General features: G+C 33.3%; 2 protein-coding genes across 21 annotated transcripts; both read right to left on the bottom strand.

Moving 5' to 3' along the window:
* Positions 1-5,645: 5,645 nt before the first annotated feature.
* Positions 5,646-15,981, bottom strand: LOC110718154 (ABC transporter C family member 3-like). 2 transcript variants are annotated; one of them, XM_021896992.1, is made up of 10 exons: positions 15,810-15,981; positions 9,649-11,486; positions 9,460-9,546; positions 8,753-9,361; positions 8,286-8,450; positions 7,532-7,823; positions 6,928-7,448; positions 6,782-6,845; positions 6,441-6,680; positions 5,646-6,055 (listed from the first exon to the last, which is right to left on the bottom strand). In XM_021896992.1, the coding sequence occupies exons 1-10, from the start codon at positions 15,817-15,819 to the stop codon at positions 5,922-5,924; spliced, it is 3,960 nt and encodes a 1,319-aa protein (XP_021752684.1). In that variant the 5' UTR covers positions 15,820-15,981; the 3' UTR covers positions 5,646-5,921. The 2 variants fall into 2 exon arrangements, with proteins under 2 accessions (XP_021752684.1, XP_021752751.1); XM_021897059.1 differs by lacking the exons at positions 5,646-6,055; positions 6,441-6,680; positions 6,782-6,845; positions 6,928-7,448 and having other exon boundaries at positions 7,623-7,716.
* Positions 15,982-18,819: 2,838 nt separating this feature from the next.
* On the bottom strand, positions 18,820-23,621 carry LOC110717071. 19 transcript variants are annotated; one of them, XM_021896862.1, is made up of 6 exons: positions 23,248-23,614; positions 21,491-21,520; positions 20,685-20,749; positions 20,282-20,386; positions 19,235-19,301; positions 18,820-19,146 (listed from the first exon to the last, which is right to left on the bottom strand). In XM_021896862.1, the coding sequence occupies exons 3-6, from the start codon at positions 20,729-20,731 to the stop codon at positions 18,835-18,837; spliced, it is 531 nt and encodes a 176-aa protein (XP_021752554.1). In that variant the 5' UTR covers positions 20,732-20,749; positions 21,491-21,520; positions 23,248-23,614; the 3' UTR covers positions 18,820-18,834. The 19 variants fall into 19 exon arrangements, 18 of the variants coding, with proteins under 18 accessions (XP_021752554.1, XP_021752497.1, XP_021752157.1 ...); XM_021896805.1 differs by lacking the exon at positions 23,248-23,614 and adding an exon at positions 21,853-23,241; XM_021896465.1 differs by having other exon boundaries at positions 20,282-20,903; positions 23,248-23,621.
* Between the last annotated feature and the right edge of the window lie 3,147 nt (positions 23,622-26,768).

The raw sequence follows: 26,768 nt of genomic DNA, 5'->3' as shown, positions 1-26,768 counted from the left end.
TCAATATTTAAAGCCATTTACTATTTTCATTTCCTTTTGTTTTAATTTTTCTATTTAGAATTTATTAGACTATTAGGTTTCAAGATCAAAGTCAATATCTTTTTTCCGTACAATCACTAAATCAAAGTCCCTCAACTAAAGTTTTGGACATTTCATAGTTACACAACATCCAACACATTTATTGATTATATGCAAATAATTTTAATAAAACTACGCATTCGATATAAGTTATTAAACAATTTAACTATATATACATTTTGATAGGTTTATATCTTTCATATTAACAAAAATTTACAAATGTTATTATTATATTTAGAAAAAAAATTTAGACTTTGGAGTTTTGTATAAGATAGATAAAGGATAAGTTAATTCCCGTCATATATGCATTGAGTTTTGGGTGTCTATCCGGTCCACTCTTTGGGCTAATCCAGATTTGAGGATCTGTTCTAGGCTATTAGGTTCCACTCCCCTTCCGATTGTTGTTGCAGGGGAGCAAACACAGGTCCTCCTTACCAAGTGTAGTCTCAATCACCACTACACCAACAACCAAACACTTGGTATGGAGGACACGTGTTATAAAATATTATAATATATACATATACTTTTTTATATTATAAAAAATATTATATTATATATACATATTATTATAGTTAAAAGTATTATTATGTATAAAACAACATAAATTATTGCACATGATTGTTGTATATCTAGTATAGTACATGAGCAATGCACGATTTTTAAATCAAAATGTTAGTTTTTATAAAAAAAATTCATAAGTAATAGCATTGTTAATACGAATATTACAATTTAAAACACGAGTAATAGTTATAATACATTTTATATCTATCCTTTTTCCGTCAAATGTCTAATTCAATTTAACATTTATTCTTCTTGTTTAGATTGGTTATTGGTTCAGTTTTTTTTTTTTTAATTGCAAGAAAAACAAAAGGTCATTGTAAAAGACATTGTATAGAAAATGAAAGGCCGATTAAAATTAAATTTTTGTTCAAGATTATGTATTTTTTTCCAAGACAACATTTCGGCTCAGCATTAAGTATTTGTCAAGGAGTACAACAAACGATAAAAGTAATTTTTACACTATTTTGTATCTTTATCAAAAACTTTTGTATTCAACCGATTACTTGAATTGAATTTAGGATAACTTGTAGACTATTTTGGGTAACTTTTATCAATAAAGCATAAATAACTTTCATTCATTACAGGGTAGCTTTTATAATAGGTGCACAATATTTTATTGTACATCTGATTTTTTTTAAATGTTTGTATTGATTTCATAATTGACGTCAAACTAAATTATATCGATTTTATTTAATTTTCATAAAAAAAATATTAGCCTTTCAAAATACGAAATATTTGTTTCCTTAATTATACCACTATAATCATATTGTTTCAAATTAGTTATTATTCTTAAATTGACTATAAATAAAGATTGGAAAGACTTTATGGATTATTTGTAGTATTGGAAAGTATATATTTATTATAAAAAAATTAAATCAATATTTATGTTAGGAAATCATGAAAATCTTATATGTGGATAGAAACTTGTTTTTATTGTTTGAAGTTTAACAAAAATAACTATGCTTATTGAATATGTAAACAGTAATTATATAGATACATTTTATACTTAAGATAAGCCAATGAGAGAGTGACATTTGTCATCCTCACATTGAGGCGCTTGTCTTTTAGTATAATATTTAGATTAGTTAAATTTTACAATTAAACATTTTTTTTATTTAGAAAATCATATATTTCGAATATCCAAAAGAGATGGAAGCCCCCTACAAGAATTTACAATTGAGATCAGAAGAAAAGAGATGGAAGTGAAGAGAAAAAAAAGGAGAAGAACGAAGGAAAACCTTCAAAAGAGCAAAAAAAAAAAATCTAGCACTGGAGGCTAGAAAACCCCCCCAAGGGAAAACCCTAGAGGAAACCAAAAAACCCTCCCAAGGAAAAAACCTAGAGGGAACAACAAGATGTAAGTGGGGTTAATTTATTTTTACTAAATATAAATTATTTTTACAGATTAAAACCAATTATCTTTACTAATTAATTAAAAACCGATTTCATGTTATACCCCTTCCGTACCATAAAGGTATTTCAGTATTCCGTTTAAGGTCGTTTCATAAAGATGTTTCAGTTTCTACTTTATTCCTCTTTTGGTAAGTAAATACTATTTTTCTAATACCCCTTACCCCACCACATGGGTCTACTTTATCTATTTAACATTACCCATGTGTCTAGACAAGTTTATCTCTCCTACACTAAAAGTCAAAGAAGGAACCCACTTGCATTTGTTTATTATTATTCCTTGGTCTATGGAGCTATAGTGAACTAGAACATTTTTGTGGAACGGAGGGAGTAGTTATTCTGTAATTCTACTGATTTTTACTGATTAAAACTGATTTTTACTTATTTGAACTTATTTTTACTGAAAAACTGATTTTTACTGAACATTTTTTTTTCAAGGTGAAGAGAACAAGGCCTTGGTAGATTAATGCTATGTTCAATTCAACTTATTCAAGGAGTTAAGTGCTTATTTTAAAAAAAATATATCATATCAGATCAGAAAACATCAAGTAGATCAAAATACTTCAATTTAGATCAGAAAAATTAAGATCAGATCAAATCAATATTTTTAAACATTGTACTTAAAACAAAAAATAAACATAATAATGATGATGATAATAACAATCAAAGTAAAATGATTGCAATAGTAATAATAGTATAAATTACAACAATTAATGCATCATAGATTACATCAAGCTAATTTAGCGAAAAATATATCGTTTGACAAACTTCCATCTAAACTAGTTGTTAATATGCACTGTATATACGTTTGTTATTAACAATAAATAATGAATCAATATTAAAAATTTTATTTTCATTCAAAAGGAATACTTAAGTTGCACAAAAAAAAAAGTTGCTTGTGTCAAAAAAAAAGTTGCACAAGCAACTTATATATATGACCAAGTATTCTATACTCTAAGAAAGAAAAACTATCCAAAACCATTTAAATAATTTTTTATACTTAGGCCATGTTCACTTCAACTTCTTTTTACTGAACTTAAATTATTTTTACTGATTAAAACTGATTTTTACTTATTAGAACTTATTTTTACAATTTTAAAACTTATTTTTACTGATTAAAAATGATTTTTACTAATTAAAACTTATTTTTATTGATTTTATGGTGTATTTGTTCTTCGAGTTTACTGAATTTTACTGATTGAAACTGGTTTTTACTGAACTGAACTTATTTTTACCGATTTTAAAACTTATTTTTACTTATTAAAACTTTTTTTACTTATTAAAACTTATTTTTACTGAATATTATTTTTGTAAAGTGAAGTGAACAAGGCCTTAGTTGACTTAGAGTGGTTCTGTATACACCTAAAAATGTCTCCCCAAAACCAAACCCGTTGATGAACACCTTTCACTGCCATTATTGGTCGGGTTGAGTATTTAATCTTTGGGGTGCTTAAATCCATGTTCTATCCAATATATTTCATGAACCAATCCAATTTCTAGCTCATTTCCCTAAACCATAACCTATTTTCCACTTTTCGTGTCCACGTCGCTATACAATTTTGATCCAATTATTATTTTTTTATGGTTATACAATTTTGATCCAATTATTATTTTTTTGGATAGGCCTTTAAATAAACTTTTCAACCATATATCATAAGCCCAATTCCGAGCTATAACGAAAAAGATATGAGCAAAACACTAAACTCGGCCTAAAACCGACACCCTTCTACTAAAACGGCCATATCTTAAAATCTACAAATCATTTTGACCTGATTCTAATTGGGTTGGAAAGTATACTTGATAAGCTTTCCAATGAAAACGCCGCGACGCGGCAAATGCTGATGTGTCACGGGGCTTATTCCCGTGACACGGTGCCCTTTTTGTGTAATTCTGCACATTTAATCCACTGTGTCACGGGATTTTGCACCGTGTCACGGTGCAATTTCCCGTGTACGGTGCCCATTCCGTGACACGGGGATATTCCATGTAATTTCTGCGTACTTTTTACACCGTGACATGGCATACTGCACTGTGCCACAGTGGACAATGCTGTGTCACGACATGTCTTTCCGTGTCACGGTGCACATTCCGTGACACGGGATTGCTTTGTGTTTTCTCCACGTAATCCCTAAACGCGTTTTCACTTCCCATAACCTAATTATTTCCCGCGTCACTCAGTTTTCCCCGTGTCACGGACTCACGGGATCTTCCCCCGTCTGACAGTGCCTGGCACCGTGTCACTATGCTCTTTGCCGTGACACAGTGTTATTTTTTTAGGGTTTTTATCTTTTTAGGGTTCCGCGTGTTCCCTCTGCTCATTTTCCCTATAAATAGGCCCCTCCTTTCCGTAGTTCGGGGCACCAATAATCATTCTCTCTCACCTTACACAAAAAAATCATTCTCTTCTCCCTCTTTAACCTAATTTCTAGCCTCCTTATTCTTCCATAATAATTCCCCTAAGCGCTCCAAGGAGTCTATACTTAACCCGAGGTTCCGTCCTTTAATCAAGGCGTGAAATGTACAAATAATTGAGGGTTTTGACCAAATCAACTCTACTTTTTATTTAATTTAATTTAATTTTCATTTACTTTATATTTTTTTATTGAAGTTACTAACATTTTATTCATGATGTAGCAATTTAAAGGAACGTGCGGAATGTGAGTAATTAATTAATTTAATTACTTATTTTATTTTTACATTGCTGGTATCATGATTAGTTTTATTTATTATTCGATTTGACTAACGCTATTATTGTTAAATTGCTTCCAATATTAATGTTTATTTTATTATATTTTATGATCACCATATTTCATGTTAAAAGGAATATGTAATTGAAAATCACGACTAATAAGATAATTTGGACAACCGGTTTAGGATATTTTTTAATCTTGTTATTTAATTCAAGTGATCACGATATTGTAGAATCATATGTTGCATTAATATTTAACCAATTTAGCTTAATAATAGTTTGGAGCAAATTGAATATTTTGTTTGTATGCCTTTGAGATCGTAGGAATCACTTTTCACTATAAGAATCGAGTAGAGGCCAATACGGGCGAATGTGACTCCATGACTCACTTTGTACCATCATCCCCGATCCTCCTTTCGTGGTTCTGAATCATATGGAGTTAGTAATCTCATGGATTATGAATGGGGTGTAACCTTCACGGGTCAATCGTTGTTGCCTATCGTTGTCCCTTTATTCGTGGTTGTCTTTTATGATCCGTGAACGGTTTACAAGTTCCTTAAATACTTGTTGGCGGCTCCCTACTTTCCTTGTCCCTAATTGTATATGTCAATTCCCACTTCCTAAGAGTGCCAAGCATATTCACACATGCTTTAACGTAGGCGCACTTCGAACGACGCCTACAGGTTCATAAGCTGCTTGTATAGTAAGTTTCACTCTGAAGGGATATGAGGTGAATTAAGTGATGCACTAACAAATTATTAACATCCGGTTAACAAAAAGGGTAATTAGATGTATTCATCAAAAACTCGGGGTATTTGGTGAATTTTGAAAATATTACGGGTATTTCATGAATAAACTGAAAACTCGGAGACATTTCATAAAAAAACTAGTTTATAAAATGAGCACAATGTTAAAATTAAGTGGAAAGCTTTGGCATATAAACGGTACTAGCGCTATATGCACACGATGTGTGCAAAATTTCATTATAGAGATGATAGAGTAATTGTTTTCCTTTTACAATTATAACCTTACTAAAAGGGTATTATAGGTATTTTATGTGGACATCATTCTCTCACCCCTTCCCTTATATAATAGAGATACCTCAAATTAAATTTCGCAAGTTCAATTTTAGAAGTACATGTACATGACAGTTGACACGCATTGTGCCTAAGAAATGTAGTGATCATGAGTCAGAGTAGTCTAAAAGGTTGGCATTTGAATTAGGGGACCTTGATGTATACTCTGCTACAAGTTTTGAGAATGAGGATGACTTGTTATGTAACAACCTCATAGGAGAATCATACTCTTCGACGGATCCTGCAAAAGACATCACAAATACATTAAATTGTAGAGATGCATCATCAACTTCAATTGAATGTATTGGAGGTAGAGTCTAAGAAATATAAGAGTTACACCCTCCGTCTCTTTTTATATGCTACATTCTGACTTTGGACACTATTTATATAGAAAATTTGACCGTCTTTAAGTTTATATACGTATGGAAAAATATAGTCATATAGGATCTTGTTTGATTCGTCTCAATATGTATTTTCCAAATATATAATTTTTATAATTTTTTCCTATATATAATTTGAGATACTAAGTTTTGAAATTGTGTCCCAAAAACTGTGCAAAAGAGAATGTAGCATATAAAAAGAGACGGATGTAGTATATATCTACAGATAGGAGGTATTAGTATTACCTTGACTAAGAAGCAAGACCATATCGCTGTCAAGAACTGAAGTAATGCGATGTGCAATGATAATGAGGGTACAATCAGAAAAATGGTGCTTAAGAGTTTGCTGGATAAGATTATCGGTGGTTGTGTCAACTGAGGCAGTTGCTTCATCAAGGACTAACACCTTGCTTTTCTTGAGTAGTACTCGTCCAAGGCAAACTAGTTGTCTCTGACCCATGCTCCAGTTCTCCCCATTCTCATGAACTGTATGCATTGTTGCAAAAACCAAGCATTGGCATCTGTTTAAAAAACTTTGTATATACAAGTCACAAATATAATTGGAATTAATAGATATATAAACATACCTCTAGAATCCAACTTCTGATCCATCTTCCTCACCTCATCTCCGAGTTGACACATGTCTAAAGTCTGAGTAAATTATAAAGCATTTGAGTTAGCAAGTATAGTTTACTCAAAAATTATTTACCAAGGGCAAAAGACAAAAACTCACATCCCATATTTGTTCATCTGTGTACTGCTCAAGTGGGTCTAAATTGCTTCGAATAGTTCCTTGAAACATGGTTGGATCTTGAGGTATAATGCTTAGTCTTGATCTCAAATCTTGGAGTCCAATTGTTGAAATATCAATGCCATCAATCACAATACAACCAGCGGTAGGTTCAACTATCCGGAAAAGTGCCTGTATCAAAGTTGATTTACCACATCCTGTTCTTCCAACAATACCTGTTTTCATCCCTCCCGGAAACGTGCATGTCACACCGTGTAGAACAAGTGGCAAATGTGGAGCATACTGGACCTGCAAATGATGAATACCGACTTCCCCATGTGATGGCCAAGAACAATCCGGCCTGTTTTCTTCTATGATAAGAGGAGCCTCACTTGGAATGGTCATGTATTGAAGAATTCTCTCCACCGTTATCATTTTGTTTTCACAATGGGAGAAACTCCATATTAGCGCAATTAGGCTCTGGTTAAGGGTGAGCCCATACATCACAGCTAACCCTGCAATTGCTGTGCATGAAAACAAAAGTTGTAAATTAAATTTACCAAGAAGAAGGAAATCAAAGAAAAGAAATTGATACAATATAACATACCAGGATCTAAGCTTTCTGCAAAGTACATCATGAGAACCAAAAGGAAGGCAAATGTAATGCAAGAGAATATATCCAGCCGCAACATTAGCCATTTCATTGCGGCAGCAAGTTGGAACTCAGGGCGAGAATATGCATCTACTATTTTCATATAAGTTGATTGGAATCTTGACTCTTGATCAAAGCTCCTAATAGTTGATATTCCAGAAATTGTTTCAGTAAAATATTGAATAACAGGAGCTTCGCAAACTCGACTCAATCTCGATAGTTCTCTTGATGCAGGCATATAGTATTGCTGCATTTAGTAAAATAGACGCATGGTGCTTCAGAATATGGTCGGGAACGGTATTGACATACTATAGGTTCGAAGCCAAGTATTTATTCAGCAAAAGGCCAGTTTAAGTGGTATAGATATCAAAATGACAAAATCCCAATTGAAAGCTAAACACAGATATTGATCAATCTTACTTTCTGTAATAATATAATCATATTAACATGATTTTGGTAAGATCAATAAACAAAAAACAAAACGTAGAAGCAAACATAATCTCGGGCATCCTATTTTTCCCAATCTGTAGGTTACATAATGCCTAATCAAAGAAAGTGTTAGGTTGATTTTTTTATCCACTTATTTTGAGAAACTTTTAGTGTCCCCTTCACCTATATATTGAATGTAATATACATAGAAATTCAATTCACCTACTTTTCATACATTATCACCAGTTATTTGTAGGATCACATCCTTAAAAGGAATTACCTGATACAAGATGGAAGCGAAAAGCAAGGGGACGAATATGACCAAAACCTCCCATGCTACTGTAGACATCACAGCAATAATTCCCAGAAGTTGGACGATGTCAAAAATAAGGCCATGAAGTAGGGACGGAATTCGAGTCTCCACAGAACTTTGATCTGTTGAACACTAAATAAGATGAAGTGTATTGAACTAGTTAGTAAAAGAAGATTAAACCTAATATCTCTTTTGTGACAAGTGTTAATCAGACTCATCATTTCATCTCAAGCACCCGTTATGTATCCTCAATACTCCAACATAGGTATGACACTTACACTTCTTTTCATAAAAAAAATGGAAATTTATGTGAACTAGTCAAAGTCTGACAGAGTGCCTGAGTCCTAGTAGCATAGATTGTGATTTATATTTACTATTCTAGTTATTTGGGAACAGAAAAAATAAATTAAGTTAGATGAATGATCATGACTTACTCTGTTGAGAATTCTTCCAGTAGGTGTAGCATCAAAAAAGGACATAGGAGCACGGAAAATGGTCGCAAGCATTCTATTGAAAAGTAGGGTAGCAGTTTTGTATCCTGTGGCAAGAACAAGCATGTCTACAACAAAGGTGCAGAAACATATGCCAATGGCCAAGGATGCATAGACAATCATTAGTGTGGATCCACTAACAACAGGTCTAACATCCTTTGACGATGGAGATGCCCATGCTAACCAATAATTGCTCCCTATTTGAAGAATTTGTAAGATAATTGAGGCTAGAACTACAAGAATCACTAGAACCCCTCCATATGCAGTTGTAATGTATGTCCAATAGACTAGAAATCCGACTCTTCCCCTCTCTCTTTCTTCTTCTGATATGAGTTGTGATGCAGGTGGCAATCCAGCAGGTTCATTATCTGCTTCACCATCCACATTGATGATACTTGCTGTGTCGTCTGCAGAATTATGAAATGCCTTGTTGGAATCAAGTGTAGACGACAGAGCAGCACTTTGTGCACCTACAAGTTGTATAAAATCGGACCCTTGAACAAGGATGTCATCGTACTTCCCAACTTGTGCAATCCTTCCATTTTTCATGACCTTGTAAGAAATTCAAAGTAACAATAAGATTTGTCATAGAAGTTAGGAGACTTGATATAAGTGAAGAAAAGTAGAAGCTATATTATTACTGAACTCACCACAATTAGATCGGCAGCGTTTAAGAACTCAACTTGATGAGTAACATATATAACAGTTTTCTCCCTCAGAAGACCAAGCAAAACTTCCTATAATCCAAAATAAAAAAAAATGGTATTTCTAAATTAATACTTTAATAATCTTTCTACTTTTGTGCATATAAAACAAAGGAATGATATAAATAATTTCACCTTAAATAAATGAGAACCAGTATGAGCATCAACAGCACTAAAAGGATCATCAAATAGATAGATATCTACATCATGGTAGAGAGCACGAGCAATTTGTATTCTTTGCTTCTGTCCTCCACTTAGATTGATACCTCTTTCACCAATAACAGTTTGATCACCAAATGAGAGGATCTCCAAGTCCTTCTTAAGACAACAAGCTTCAAGTACTTGATCATATCTTTGAGGGTCCATCTCCTTCCCAAACAATATGTTCTCTTGAACTGTACCACTTTGTATCCAAGGTGACTGTGCAACATAAGCCTTCGTCCCACACAACTTAATTGCTCCTGTTATCTTAGGCATTTCACCCAAAATGCAAGAAAGTAAGCTCGACTTGCCTGAACCAACAATACCACATATGCCAACCTTCATACCATGATATACTTTAAGGTTTATATCTTTTAATGTTGGATTGGCATGTGGTGAATTATTATCCCATGTAAAGTTCCCATCAACAATCTCAATTGATATATCAGAACTACCCAATGGAAGCTTCGCTAAACCATCATATTGGATCACATCAAGAGAAAGAAAAGAGGCAATTCTTCCAAGGGAAACCTTGGCTTGAACGAGTAAGGATATTGTATCGGGGAGGAGGAAGATAGGCTCTTGAAGAACCCGAAAGGTTGCAAGTGCGGACAAAATCTGCCCCATTTCGAGTGGGATTCCAATATATATACAAGAACTAAAAGTAACCAAAGCCACAGACGTTGGACCTATTCCATAAAAAAAACTTATCACTACTGAACTGTATAGATACTTCTTCAACCATTGCATCTCAACCTTTCTTATTTGAAGAATCTTAGACAAAAAACTCATCCCCCATCCTTGAAACTTAAGAACTCTCATATTCCTTAACGTCTCAATAGTAACCTTCATTCTGTTATCCTTAGATTCCATTAATTTCTTTTGAAACTTTTTCTGCCATGTGATAAATAAAGAATTTGCTACCATAAAAATAAATGTTACAACGAATGCACCAACAGAGGCAAGAACTCCCAACTTACTGTATAAAATAAGCAGTGCTATAGAAATTTGGAAAAAGATCAACCATGTATCATGCAAGTAGACAATGAAACCTTGAATTTTCTCGACATCAACAGCCACGGCATTAATAAGTTCTCCTCCACTCCTACTACCACCCTGATCGCCTTGCAATTGTGATGATGCGGAGGGAAGGGCCAAACACTTTTCATAGAGCATTACAGTTATCACCCCACGAATTCTAAGTCCAATTTGTTGCATCTTAAAGATCCAGTGTCTTCGTATGAAATCCACAAGAAAAGTTGAGGTACAAAACGTTAAAGCAAGAATGTAGCCTTGATTATGAAATATCTCCCTCCCACTAAGACATTGAACAAAATCATCAATGAGATATGGAGCAATATATTGAGCTAATGTGTATAATATAGCCAATAAAGCTGTCCAAATAATTTCCTTCCAAACCGACAAGAAGAATGCCTTTGTAAGCCTGAACTCAGTAGTTACAACTCTATTCTTACGAGTACCACCAACATTATGAAGAAGCCTACTTTGGAACACGGGAACTGCTCCAAATACGCTATAAGAAATGCCTAGTTGAGGGATATCGTCAAGGTCTAAGGTGTTTTTCTCAACACCAAGAGCAAGTAATGGAGTTAGCCAAGAAAAAAAAAGAGTACGTAAAAGACCAGCATTTTCGTAAGGAGTTACTGTATCACACCCTCTAGCCTTAACCTTGCTATTTGAACAAGAATCAACATGATCCAAAAGGGGCTCTTCAAGATTAGAGACATCTTGATTCTCACTTTTCAAGGACCCTACAAAAGTTTGATAGAGAATCAAGACAATGAATTTCATATGCATTTGCTAATTTCTACAAGAATTGTCAACGATTTCATACGCACTAGTTAATTTTTAGGAAATTTTGTAAATAACCACCCCTAAAAGCACACTTTGTTGAACTAACCACCCTTTTTTTACAAAATTATAGAATACCACTCCTTAAACTTAATTAAAACCATTGGCGGTCACCACCCTTTCTCATATTCCAGCCAGTATTCCGACTTAAGGAAGACGATGAATCGTTGTCACTTCAACCTAGAATCACTGTCGCTTCAACCTAGAATCATTGTCGCTTCAACTTTGATAGGTATTCGATTTAGATGAATTAGTGAAGAGATTCCTTTGTAATTTCCTTGATTTGGTGCAAAAATAAGTAGATTTTGAAAATTTTGGGATATTGTTACGGAGTGTTAGTTTCAATACTTTCAACTGAAGGGAGGAAAAAAATTGAACCTTTATAAAAAGCCCATAGAGTAGCCGTTATGTAGGCCTCTAAGTCAAAATTAGCCGGAATATGAAAAGGGGTGGTGAATGTGATCGCTAAGACCACACTGATGGTATAAAAAATCATCCCTCTCTCTACCACTTCCTCACCCCTCCACGTTATTTATATCACAACATAATATACTTTCCTCAAAAATAACCCCACCCATGGTATAAAAAAAGTTTACCACCACACTTTCGCTCTCCTATATGTATTAATTATACAATTAATTTAATTTAATTATAATTATAATTTATTTTATTATTGGGAATAACTAATTAATGTTTGTAAAGTTAATTAAATAAAATAAGCAATTTAGGTACTAAAAAGCAAATTTGAAAAAAATATATAAAACTATATCAATATGGGTGTCTATTTGTAGCTCTTGAAAAATTATGATCTATGGTAATTTTTTTCATAATTATTACTTTATAATTTTTTCTTAAAATGAAATTGAAAAAAATAAAATAAAAAATACATATAACCAGGCCACATGGCGTGACCTGATTGGTTTATGTTACACGGGGACCAAAGCAAATGTTTACTATGGGATGTTTTATACCATTCAATTCCATGGTATACTTTTACACCATCATTGTAGTAAAAATTATTATACTTCCTCCGTTCTTTTTTTATTGCACCATAGGAGGTTGACACAAGATTTTTGGTAGTGGAAAAAAGGATGAGAGAGAAACGTAAAAATATAAGATTGTCCATGTGATTGTATACATAAAAAAAATTAAGTGTTGAAAAGTAAGGGTATATTTGGTATTTATAGTGTGAACACTAGGGGTGAACATGGTCTGGTTTGGTGCGGTTTGAGTCTAAACCAAACCAAACCGCAAAATACGGTTTGGTCAATTTTCCAAACCAAACCAAACCATATTAGTATTGAAACCAAACCAAACCAAACCGTAATAATGCGATTTGGATTGCAGTTTATGATGAAACGACATTTTTTTCCTAAAAATTGTCATATATTAATAAACTTATAATAAATTTCAAATAATTAGCCCAAAGGAATTGAATTATACTACAAATTTTTAATAAAAATAACAACCAACTAATCAAGTGCTAAGTGCTAACACAATAACACATAATAAAAATAATACATAACAAATTAACAGTGGAAAAAAAACATAATACTTTGTCCAAAATAATAATTCATACTACATTATAGTTATATGACCTATTGAATTTTAAGTATTGATATTTGAGATTGAGTATAGAGTCTAGTAGTATACTGACCTTATAGTTTTCTAATGATTTTTCATTTTTTATTTTTTTTATAATATATAATAACTATTTTAATTTATTTAAAAAGTATATAAATATTAAAATGCGGTTTACTGGTTTACGGTTTGGTTTGGTTTATAATTTTTGAAAAACCAAACCAAACTGCAAACCGTATTTCCCAAAAAATCGAAAACAAACCGTAAACCAAACCAAACCGCTAAAATGCAGTTTGGTCTGGTTTGGTTACGGTTCAGACCAAACCGTGTACAGCCCTAGTGAACACAAGTATTTCTTTTCCTAAAATAGAAATGGTGTACTATTTGTGATAGTTCCTTGAAAGGCAAGTGGTGCAATATTTAAAAAACGGAGGAAGTATTTTGGATGAATATTTATAATGTGATATAAAATTATACCACGAGTGTTGATCCTCCAACGGTTTAAGTTTAGGGGTGGTATTATATAATTTTGTAAAAAAGGGATGGTGAGTTCGACAAAGTGTGCTTTCAGGATATTTCCTAGTTTCTGCAAGAATAGTCAAGGATTTATACAGTGATATACTGAGTTAAGCACACAATTAGGTACTTAATTGTTAAAAATTTCACCTTTTAGGTACTCAATTATTTTTACTTTGCTTTTGGGTACTGAGTTAAGAAATTAGGCCAAAAAAATTAAATCAGCCAAAGAATTCAGTACCTTGGGTTAAAGAATTTAGTACCCTTGGTTAAGTATGTGGGCCCCACCCGATTAAAAAATTCGAAAGTCAACCCATTTTTTTTCCCTTTCTTTTTCTTTATTCCCCTTTTTGCTCCTTTATTCATTCCCATTTCTGGAAACTTTTCTGCGAACGTCGAAGAACAACGAGCAACCTTTGTGCTTGAATTTGGGGAAAACGACACCAAAAGCCGCCATTTTTTTGAGGTAAGCTCAATTTCTCATCGTTTATGTTGTTAATTTGATATAAATTTTGGATTTTTTGCCCATTTGTTGATGTTTGTTGCGACCTAGGGTTTTCGAATTTTGGGGTTTTTTTTTTGAACAAATTGATGATGTCGATTGGTTGTGGTTTTTGTGTTAAATTTGGGTTTTCAAATTTTTTTTTTTTTGACAAATGGTTTTGGATGAATTTGTTAAGCAACAATGGCTGATTTTGTGGCAGAGTTGAACTACCAGCAGCAGGGGGAAGCAGCAGCCTTTCTGTTTCTGGTTTTTTTATTTTTATTTTTTTTTCTACAAAATCTGGCAAAACCTTGCAGAATTTATGCCTAAATAACATGCTCAATGAACCTGTTTTGTTGCTGGTTAAGCTGCTGTTTTTGATGAATTTTCTTGCTGTTTTTGATGAATGAATTTTGATGAATTATTATTGATGAATTTTGATGAATTTTCTTGCTGTTTTTGATGAATTTCTGCCAGGTTCATGCCTCTTTAAATAGAGAAACCAACGGCTAGTTTCTTAGTCAAATTTAATACAATTTTTTTTAAAATATTAATTTTTTAATCGGGTGGGGCCCACATACTTAACCAAGGGTACTAAATTCTTTAACCCAAGGTACTGAATTCTTTGGCTGATTTAATTTTTTGGCCTGAATTCTTAACTCAGTACCCAAAAACAAAGTAAAAACACTTGAGTACCTTAACTCTGATATACTCCGTCTATTAAAGAAAAACAAAGAAAAAACAAAATTGAACTGCTATAATAATTATGCGTTGAATCGTCTACTTAAATACTAGTACCAATGTACCATGAATGACACTATAACACCGACCTAAACAAAATCACGGAATCTCCCGAAAAAAAAAAAAAAAAAAAAAAAGAATTGGTAGTTTTGGTTTTTTTTTTTTTTTAATCAATTTACTACTTCATAAACATTGGCGGACTATTATTACAAGGGTAATGTTATATGTAGTTCTAAGGGTTATATAAGCATAAAATATACTTTTGGAAATTGTATAAAATTAGGAATTCATGACAAAAACACGCATAAATCAGTGTTATTAGTGTTTATATTTATATTTTTTTTTAACTTTTTTACGATTTTCAAGTGTAAATTTAATGCCTATATGTAGCCTTAAGGACTATGTATAACATTTTCCTTATTACAAATACTACAAAAAATATTTACAAAGACATGTACCAATTACCTCGAAACCACGGAAAGATAATAATCACTTGACTAAATAAGCTAAGACAATTAATTTCCAACGAATGAGTAGAAGTCCGTGACCAAGATAAGTACTACTTCCAGTCCAAATTACTCGCAACTATGGGTATTATTTGTGAGATATATAAAATATTTCAAAGTTACTGAATAATTTGGACCAGAGATAGTATAAAAAACATATGATAAATTAAGAATCTGAATATTCTTGTATGATAAAAAAAAACAAAGAATTAAGTATTAGTAAAATTTTTAAAAAGAAAAGGACAAGAAGGGAAATTGAAAATAATATATGCGTTTGCAATCATTGATCACCATTGTTGAATGTTAAAAATGAAATCACTAATAAAAAGCATAAATGTTCATTAATTAGGGAATAATATAGGAGTATATTATAATTGATGCTGTAAAAAAAATACCTCGAGGCATTGTGATGATTATACAACGTTGGATTATGATTTATGAAGGGAAGAGTAAGTGTTGGTGAGAATACCGGCGAGTAAGTGTTGGAGAATGGAGCCAGCAGGAAGGAGTCTACGCTGCATCACGCATTGCCTATTCTATCTTTTCTTTTTCCTTCTGAAAATTATAACTACCTTATAGAGAGGAGGGCCACCTCAGAAGCTCTGTGACGTATGTTAAATTTGACCATAGTTTTGTCAAAAAAAAAAATTGACCATAGTTGTTTTCAATTATTACTAGCCGAGTACTCGAGATAGGGAGTCAAACTTAGTGGCTCTATTATAGAACTGTGTTTGATGTAGCGCAACCCATAACCATAATAAATTGAAGATGAGCAACTTACATATGAGCGGTCGATAGAGATGGGACAACTTTTTAAGTATATGCGGCTATTTCACCAAATGTCATTAAAGTTTTCAAAATTCACCAAATGTTTCTAATTAACTTAATAACTAATCTATTTTAAAATCTTGCAATGATACAAAATTTGAGAGAATCTTCTAAATTATTCTGAATGTATAATAAAAATGTGAATTGACAAGCATGCATAATAGAAAAAGAAAGAAAACCTTTGAATTTACTAACTTCTTCGTGTTTTTTTAAGTGTTACACTTTCCATTTTCGGTCGTGGTTTTTTAAGTGTTACACTTTCTTTGTTTGGTAAAAAACTACATTAAAATTTATATCTATCTTCTCTTATGGTCCCCACCCAAATCCAGTACCACAAACTTTTAAAAAAATCGGGTGTACAATAATTATTGTACATCCATTATAAAGATAACCTAAAGTAATTAAAAGTTACCCCTGAAATGAAAAAAAGTTACCCCAATATGAGTTAAAGTAACCCAATTCAAATAAAAATTATCTACGCTTTATTAGTAAAGAATCAAATTTTAAATGACTAAATATCAATTATTAGTGATTGAATGTAATTAAATTGCCTTTATAAAACTTTTCTTGTTGTTGATTTATATAAAAATTGTATGCTTAAAGTTACCCAAAAAAAGACAAAAAGTTATCCTAAAATTAGCTAAATGTTACCCTTATACTACTCGATGTACACTAATATTAGTGTAAACCGAATGTATACAAAAGTTTTTGAATCCAGTACTACTTTTTTATTACTCCCCCATCCCCGAAAGAACGACTCATTTGGCCTAATTTTAATCCCAAAAAGAATGATCCATTTGCATTAAAACACCCATTAATTTGCAACAATATTTGTGCAAAATTAGCTTCACTCTATAAAAATTTGATTTTCCATGTAATTTTATTACTTTCTCTCTCTATTTTTTTACAAACCCCATGGAAATTTATCTTTCTTAATACTCACGTAATCAACCCAAATAGATCGTTCTTTCGGGGACGGAGGTAGTATATCTTTCCTCTCACATTCATTACTTTTCAATAAACTATTAACCCCACTATCTTTCTTTTACAAATTTTAATACTCCAATTTTAATTAAGACAATTAAATTGCCTGAAACTATGTGCTGGTCAAACTGTAACACTTAAAAAAAACGCGGAGGGAGTAGAACTTATTTTGCCTGAACTTACTAAAATACTATTCCCCCCGTTTTTAAATACTTGTTCCATTTCTCAATGTGCGGAGTTTTAGGAGAAATTGGAGAAAGTAACAAAATATGGAGGAAGTGGGGGTAAAAGTAGTGGAGAGAATATGAAATTAATAAAATATGATTTATGTTGAGTCCACTAGGTGAGAAATCAATTAAATATTGTAAATTTTTTAAAATAAAGTACTTAAAAATGGCCGGAAAAAAAAAGTGAAGCAAGTATTAAAAAACGGAGGGAGTATAAATATTGTAATGCCCTAGATAAAAACATGTACACGTCACCCTAAATTATTATATTTTGTCATATCAACTAAGTATTATCCTCAGAAAAGTCTACTACTCCCTCCGTTTCTTTTTACTCGCAACAAAAGGGGAAGAACGGACTCCTAGGCAAAATATTGAAACCATGATTAATGAAAAATAAGGGCATACACTTAAGTGTGTTAATCCTACTTAATTTTTTTTAAAAAAAATCAAAGTTAAAATCCCAGAAATTGGAATTCACGAAACACCACCATCACCTATCCACCTATTACCACCACCACCACCTGTCCACCTATCACCACCACCAACAAAGACCGAACCCACTACAACCCACCACCATCCATCAGCGATTTCGACCCAACATCGGCGCACCGCCCCCGATTTCGACCTAGCACCACCCCCTTCGACCCACAACCCCGGTTTTGCACCACAACCCACCACCTATTTCCTCCACAACCTCCGATTTCGACCCACGACCCCCGACCCACAACCCCCAATTTCGACCTAGCACCACCCACCTATTTCGCCCACAACCCCCCGAGAAATTCTGGGTATGGTAGTGGTGGTGATGGTAGTGGTGGTGGTTGACAATTGAAAGTGATGATGAATTTAATTGGGAGGGGAATGATTTTGGTGGAAATGGTTAAGTTAATTAATGTAAAGTTTAAGTTAATAAAGATAAAATCAGTAATTTAATTAGAGTGTTTAAAAACAAAAGTAAGGGTAATTTTGTAAAATCATAAAAAAAAACCTACCGTAAAAGAAAAGAAAAAAATTGTTGCAGGTAATGTGTAATGGCTAAAAATGGTAATTGTTGCGAGTAAGAAACGGAGGAAGTATTAAATTCATTATCGGTTCTCATTAAATTGTTTCTACTTAAGGTTTTGTTCTATCCGATTTATTTTGTCCCATCTACCAGTCTTACGTTGAAAATGGAAATGCATACATTTAATGCTGGCACTCTCTGTGTTGTATTCTTAATTATTTCTCTTGGTAATTAATAAATACCTCTTTAATTGCCAAAAAAAAAACGTTATTAGGTACTTATGACGCTTAAGTGCACTATAGCCAATTAAAAAAATACAACACAGAGAACATAAGTAGCAGTTTGTTGAGCGATAGTAGCCTTGTGATTGCGCCCCATCTAAAGACACGAAATCCCTAGACGGCCCATGCAGAGCACGTAAGTAGGCATAGGATATTTGTGCGAAAGAAGTCTTGAGCGATTCTTAAATTTTGAGTAGTAAATAGACAATGTTTTTGAGTTGCTTATCCTTAAAATTTTACATGAAAACTTGGAACTTAGAGTCAAACTATAAAGAAGGGAAACAATTGCGCAAGGCAAAGAGTAGAATTCAGTATTCCTAATGTCTTTAGTAAAACTGTAAAATCCTCTCACCACAGCCACAGCCACAACTGGAGCCGATGTGAAGATGATCACCACAGCGTCATTGAACTGCAATTCAAGAAAAATAAAAACATTGAAAAATACATCTTAAAAGTTCAGTTCAGTGTAAAGGATGTCAAAAAGGAGGAAAACTTACCCATTTGGAGCGGGCCTGAAGGGACTTGAATCTGGTGTCAGCTAATATTTTCTGAAGAGTTGCGGCACTGAAATCACCATGAAAGAGGAGAAACCTAATATAAATGATGTTCTGAAACTGTCTACATGTAAAACTGAAGGTGATTCAGACCTGCAGAGGCTGAGATTTGTGCATATACATCAGAAAAAACAAATTGATATTACTTTGAACAATAGACGTATTTACTGTGTTCCTTAGCTTAAGCTTCGCCGGTGTAATGAAGAATAAGTTCACCTTGATGAATATCTAACTTTATGTGGTTAAGAGAGTCAAATAAGTTACAGACATAGGCATAGAGAATGCAGTAGAAAGCTGCCATGATGGAAAATGGCACAACAGCGAAAAAGCTGTAAATTTTCCTGCATAACGAGCAATATTTACAAGTATGATATAAAGGAGTATATAGTAATCGTTTTTAGATCTTGGATAATAGCTCTTTCACATTTTACTGCGATAAGTTTTACATATAGGAAAGTTATTAGCTTTACCAAATGTTGAGAATAATAGCACAAAACCAGGAGAAATTTGGAAAACTCTTCTACTTCCAACTCTCGTCAATCCAAGCAGACCAGCACAAAACACACCAAAATATTGCCAACAATAAACATGAAAAGAAAACATTCACACTGATAACAATCTTACACTGAAGCAGTAGGGCCAGCCACAGCACCAAATACACCATTCAACAATGTCCCAACTCCCTAACTGAAACCGTTGTCAGTGTAGATCCAAAATAAGATGCAGCATACATGCAGTTACATGATCAAAGTTCACGTAGTAGTATGGGAAATGAAATCTTAATAACCTACTAGCCAGAAAGTGCCCAGGCTGATTAATGATGGAGGCACAGGCGTAGCACTTGCATATCATGCAGCTGCTATAAATGTGCCAGTACACGGCAGCAAAAAAGTAATTGAAAAAAATTTGAATGATATGAAACTATAGATTTAGTCACAATTATCAATGCTAATTTGAACAAAATGAATGCAATTATATTGTAGAGCTAACCTCAAGTCCTCAACCAATGCAACTAGTTCAGCAAAAACAATTGGAGTAGCTTCTCTCTGATTAACAGTTGGTTTTCCCCATTGAAATGGCCATGGCAGATATACCCTACATATACCAGAGTAGCGCAAAGAGATTTGACATGAATTGCTATTGACGGTTTTGCACAGTTTCTTAATCATTACTCACTCAATCACTAATAGTAGCCACATTTTCATTTTAAGCCATTCCAAGCTCAGAGGCCACTTTCCGATTTTCATATGCTAGAAGTTTTAACTTTTTCATCACCCTGAATAAAGTTACTTTACATATTGAAAGATAGTTCTGGAATTCTAATTCAATTTCTTAGAAATGACGCCCAAGCAAATGTGGAATATTATTAGGAACAAAAGGCATATTTACTTACAGCTGCAAGCAATTTATATGTACTGATTTCTGACCAATCAGCTTCATGTATCAGTTCTGCACGATCTGCTCGGCAACATAGCAGATTAGTTGGAAATCTGTGGTTATATACACCACTTGAAGTAAGGATTAAGGCATAAATCCAGGTGATTGTTGTCGAGAATATGAGTGCATATCGATCAAATATCAGTTTGTTTGCCTTCAAAACACCAGACATATACTGTTTAACCAAAAAGGAAAAAAAAAGAAAAAAAAAAAAAAAGAAAAAGAGAGAGCTAATTATAGCTGGCAGTGCCTAAGTAAAAGTCATTAATTTTAGAAGCAAATAAAGAATAAAACTTTAGATTGGACCAAGTATAGAGATAGATGGCTAAAGAGAAAATATAATTACTTGAGAAATTATAAGCATTAAAACTAACTGGGGAAGCCTAATTTCTACACAATCTGCCAGCTGCAACAGAAGATATATTCAATGTATGTTTATTATACAATATGAAATAAAGACTAATACTCTATAGTAAATTATACAACAAGTACATACAATAATAAAAATAAATAAATAAATCATGTTTTACAGCCTTCACCAGCTTTTCAATTTGTATGATTAACTATGGAAAGTGGGAGTATAACTAAGAAGAATTGAAGACTTCAAATCATAAGAACTATATTAAGCAGCAGAGCCAATCCCAGATTGGCGTTGCACTTGTTCAATTTGGCGTAATGATCTTCTATTGTAACCCATATAACTAAAAACTCACAAAATAACAAGCTATAGAAACAATATTTTGGTTAAATGAGGTAAGTTACCTGTGAGGACTGTGTTGAGCAGCAAAACACCTTGCAATACATCAAATTTTAGTGAGAATCTCTTTTCTAGTAGTAACTGTCCACAGAACCATTTTGAGGAAAAAAAAAATGCCACTATCAAGGAAAACAGTGAATGATAAATCCACATAATATCAAATTTACAGCATAATAGAATAAGAAAAAATAAAAGGACATATATGTATAGAGAAAAGACAGGCAAGGTTAACAAGGACAATATTTTAAGAGCAGAAGATGCGATAAGTTCACATGAAGTAAAAGCAAAATCCTCAAAGATGAATGCAAAAGAAAACATAAACTAGTATACTTGTCACTTTGTCAGAACTATCACCTTTACAACCCACCTCACCAAATTTCCATGGGATGGAATAGAGCATCCAAGATCTTGTTTGAGTTCCTTGAATACATTTCCAAAACTCGAAGGAATTTTGATTCCCTCAGGTACCTAGGACAGAAAATGCTCAGATATTGAAAATAGAATGTCCTAAGAAGTTTCGAAATGGGTGACTTGGGTAATTTTGTCCCCCGTATCTCATTGATTATAAGCAAATACTAGTCTGCTCAACATTAACCATCTTCCAGAAAGTATGCAATGTTAATTAATGTACTTTCATTGGAAAGCATCGGCAACAATTGAAAGAGCATATATCCCAAATGAATCACAAGTCTAGTGTCTATATATACCATGCTGAAACTTTTGGCACACCAAGCAAGTCTAGTGTCTATGGCTCTTAAAGAAGATGAATTATAATCTGAGTATTTAGTGGAAATATACTAATTTCATCTTGCTTTGATCCAGTAAAGATAAAACCTTCAACTCCACACACATTAAATGTCCTAATGCTTAAGTTTTTAACGGCGTACCTCTACGCCCCCCTACAGGCTCCACACTCGTTATTAAGTCACACCCGAGCACACTTGTAGCCGCACAAGCACTACAACACAGCCCTATGGAAGCAGCATCTACACTACACACACAACACAAAAATACACCAATCCTTACTCGCCAAGTCTCTCCTGCATATACAAAACACAGCCACTACCACTCAAGCACACAACAGTCTCTGTACAATCCAAATAAACTCGCTAGCATCATTTGCTGAAGCAAACAGCAGCCTGCAATGATATGTCTAGTAGCTGCTTGCTCCAATACCACACTAATTAGCACAACTATACACACAAAAATTTGGACTACTGTTTTAAATTGGCTAATTCTTCTATTAACAAAATCAATCATTTTTAGCGTAACTTTAAACGATAATTGCAACAACAAAATGAAGTCCAAACTTCATCTTATATCTTTATGCTAGTGATATCCTTAGAAATCATTCGAAAAAGCTTCTTCAATTAATGGAATTACTAGCAACAAAAATAAACTTTAGAAATTACTATAAGTCAAGCACGAGTTCAAGCAGAATTAGATCAGTAACAAAATCATGCTAACATGTAAAGCTATAACATTCACTAGATCAGAAATTGCCTAATATTCATAACAGATGATTCAAATTCTTTTTCTCGTGTTTACTTTCAATACTTGAACAAATAATTCCTCATTTTATTGAGATAATCCAAAACAACAAAATTCGAAGAACATACACATGGACAAAAACGCAAAAAAGTAGAAATAACACGAAATTTGTCGAGAATCAGTTGAATATATAAATAGAGCAACAAAATTCTTGGCAAAATCATAAGAAACAACGGTTTTACCAATAGCAAAGAAAGATATATGGTTATACCTAGCCTATAACCTTAATTGAAGTGAGTAGATTGCTCAGCATGCTTCTTGTCCTCCATAGAAGCGCTGCTTCCGCCATTGATGTTCGCTGAAGCTCCAGTAGCTCTCGCGACCACAAATTTTCCCAACCATTAGATTTCACAATTGCTTTCTCTCTGCTAGGGTTTGTTAGTTGCTAGGGTTAGAGTATTGAATTGTGATTCGAAATAGGGTTAGAGTAATTTGGATATGGCGAACGGAATGAGAAGTCGGCGATTTGGGGTGAAGAGAGGAGGAGATGGCGAAGGGGAGGAAGAGAGTAGGAGAGAGAGTGAAAGGGAAAATACTACGAAGTATGTGCGTATTTGAATTGTATCCATACTCAAGGCAGCCCTCTCCTTTTACATTTCAATTTACCATATTACCCCGACTTACCACTGGAAATTACCAAATTGTCCGTAATATAATATACTTCCTCCGTTCTTTTTTACTTGACCCGCTTTGACTTTTACACTATTCACCGCTTCTCATTTGACCTTCTTTTGTGAATGATATGTAAGGAAAAATATATTCATATGATATCTTTTTCAATTCGTCTCAATAAGTAGTATCGTAATATACAACTTTTATAATTTTTACTTCTGAAGAATTAAAGTTATTGATCGCTAAAGTTTTGCATTGGCAAGCGTGATAAAAGAAACAGGTCAAGTAAAAAAGAACAGAGGAAGTATATACTTCCTCCGTTATTTTATTATTGCACCACTTGCCTTTTTAGGAAGTTTCACAAATATTGCACCATTTCCTCTTTAGAAAAAAAATTATTTGTGTTCACACCACAAATACCCAACATTTCCCTTGCTTTTTCACACTTACTTTTTAATTTATCAATATGTCACATGGGCAATTTTGTATTTTTACCTTTCTCTCTCTTACTTTTTTCCACTACCAAAATATTTGTATCCAACACCTATGGTGCAATAATAAAAAAAGGAGGAATTATATATTATAAAGGAAAGAAACAAGAAGTTAGACTAGTCTTCTCTCAAGGCTATAACCCAACTTATCTGAAATAATAAAAAAAAGAAAATTTACTATCTAAAAAAGGATCAATATCCTGGTGCGTTTGCATGAAATGACCTAACGAAACAACATAATCTGCTGCTCTATTGCCCTCTCTATAGATGTGCCTGGATTCGACGGAAGAGAAAAGACGAAGGAGCTCCCTTATATCTTCCAGGAATAACTGAATCTTCCACGGGCACTGAGCTTTACCCTGCAAAATATTAATTATAAGTAAGTTATCCCCTTCAATAAAAATATGGGAAAAACTGTGGGACTGCGCAAGAAGAAGACCATTGCGAAGGACAGTAGCTTCAGCAATAAGAGGCGTAGCCAATATACAAAGACCGACTACAAATATGATTACCCAAGTAGTCTTTGATAACTACACCTACATCACCTGAGGTTCCACGTACAGACCCGTCAAAATTTATCTTAACAAAATCATGATGAGGAGGAGACCAGGAAATTTGAATGGTCCGAGAATTAGCATTAGAAGTAGAATGAACTAACTAATTATCCATAGAATCCAAACAAGAGCGCAACTTCTATTCATGAAAGATTTTTTGGGCACGGGATAAGATAGCCATAGAAGAGAAATTCATGTTTTGAAAGACAATTGAGTTTCTAGTTTTCCAAATACTCCACATAGAAGTAATAATCTTAATCACAGAAAAAGTAAAATTCCCATGTAAAATTCTAAAAAGCTGATAAAAATTATTATGAAGAGGAACATGACCTAGCCAATTAGTAGTAGGGTTAGCAATCCAAAAACGTTTCGTAAACAGACATGAAAGGAATAAATGATCCTGTGTTTCAACATGAAAATTACATAAAGGACATGTATTGGGAATGTCCAACTGACGATGAGCAAGATTTGCTCTATTCGGAAGAGCGTTATGAAGAAGTTTCCAAACAAAAAATTTCAATTTTGGAGAGATATCTAATTTCCAAATCCAAGCAAATTCCCACTTAGTGTGGGAAGATATGTTATGGGCTAACCAAGTAGTAGATTTTACAGTAAAATCGCCATTGTTAGACAAACCCCAACAAGGTTCATCTTGGATAGACGAGGAAGGAAGAGGGATACCTTGAATAATTTGGAATAAATTAATAGGAACAAGAAGAGATAGGGTCGTAACATCCCACTCATTAGAATCCGTAATAAAGTTATCCACAGTGAGATCTAGATTATGGATATCTGAAATTTCTAAATTTAACATAGAAATAATATTTTCAGAAGAGCACCAATTATCCAACCAGAAAAGAACACTAGCGTCATTACCAATTTTCCAACGAAGTCCTTTAAGAAGAAGAGGGCGGGTTTGGAGAATCTTTCTCCAAATCCAAGAGTCCTTCGACTGAGGCTTATACTCAAAAAAGGTTTGTTTAGTGAGATACTTTGCGATAATCGAACGTGCCCAGAGGTTATTTGGGTCTGAGATTATTTTCCATCCCAACTTTGGTTAAAAAGCCGAATTCACAGCTTCAGTCATACGCAAGCCTAAACCGCCATAACTTTTGGGCCGACAAATTTTATCCCAAGAAATCATGGGGATTCCATTTTTTTGTGGAGACTGTTTCCAAATAAAATTTCTATAAATCTGATCCAATGAGGTAGTAATAATTTTAGGAAGGCGGGCTGTGGTCATTGAAAAGGAAGGTAAAGCTTTCAAATTATTCTGAATGAGAACAGTCTTCCCAGCTTTGGAAACTGTATTATAAGATCAGTTGTTCAATTTCTGTTCTGCTTTAGTTACTAAATGCTGGAAATTATGTTTCGTAAAAGATCGGGTTGTAAATAAAACACCCAGATATCTACCCAAAAATGACTTTGGAGTCATATTAAAATAACTAGCCAAATTTCTTTTTTTCGAGGAAGGGACTAATTTAGAAAAACAATAGAGGACTTGTAGAAGTTTATCATTTGACCAGACATGACCGAAAATTCACTAAGTATGTTTTGGATGTGAGAACAAGACACTGGAGTAGCACGAAAAATTAATAAACTGTCGTCTGCAAATCAGAGGCAAGGGATAATAAGAGAAGATGAGGCAATTTTAAAACCTATACCTGATTTACGATCTAAAGAATCTGAAAGTAGCTTCTTCGAGAGCACTTCCATACATATAACAAATAAGACTGGTGATAAAGGATCTCCTTGACGTAATCCTCTAGAAGGGATAATCATATTAGAAGTACTGTGATTCACTATTGGAGAATAGGAAACAGAGTTTACACATCCCTTTATCCAATGGATCCAAGTATCGTTAAAACTAAAAGCCGATAGAGTAGCCCAAAGGAAATCTCATTCAACTCTATCATAAGATTTTTCCATATCTAATTTTAGTGCCAACCAACCTGTTTTATTTTTTAACTTATTAAAAATATTCAGTATATCTTGAACTAATAAGATATTATCCTGAATAGCGGTATCTGGGGCAAAAGCATTTTGGTAAGGACCTATGATCTTCTTTAAAAAAA

The sequence above is a fragment of the Chenopodium quinoa genome, unplaced genomic scaffold, assembly GCF_001683475.1.
Source record: "Chenopodium quinoa cultivar QQ74 unplaced genomic scaffold, ASM168347v1, whole genome shotgun sequence".
In the NCBI taxonomy this organism is placed as follows: domain Eukaryota; kingdom Viridiplantae; phylum Streptophyta; class Magnoliopsida; order Caryophyllales; family Amaranthaceae; genus Chenopodium; species Chenopodium quinoa.
The sequence above is the reverse complement of the archived record's forward strand: the minus strand, read 5'-3'. Positions and strand labels throughout refer to the sequence as shown.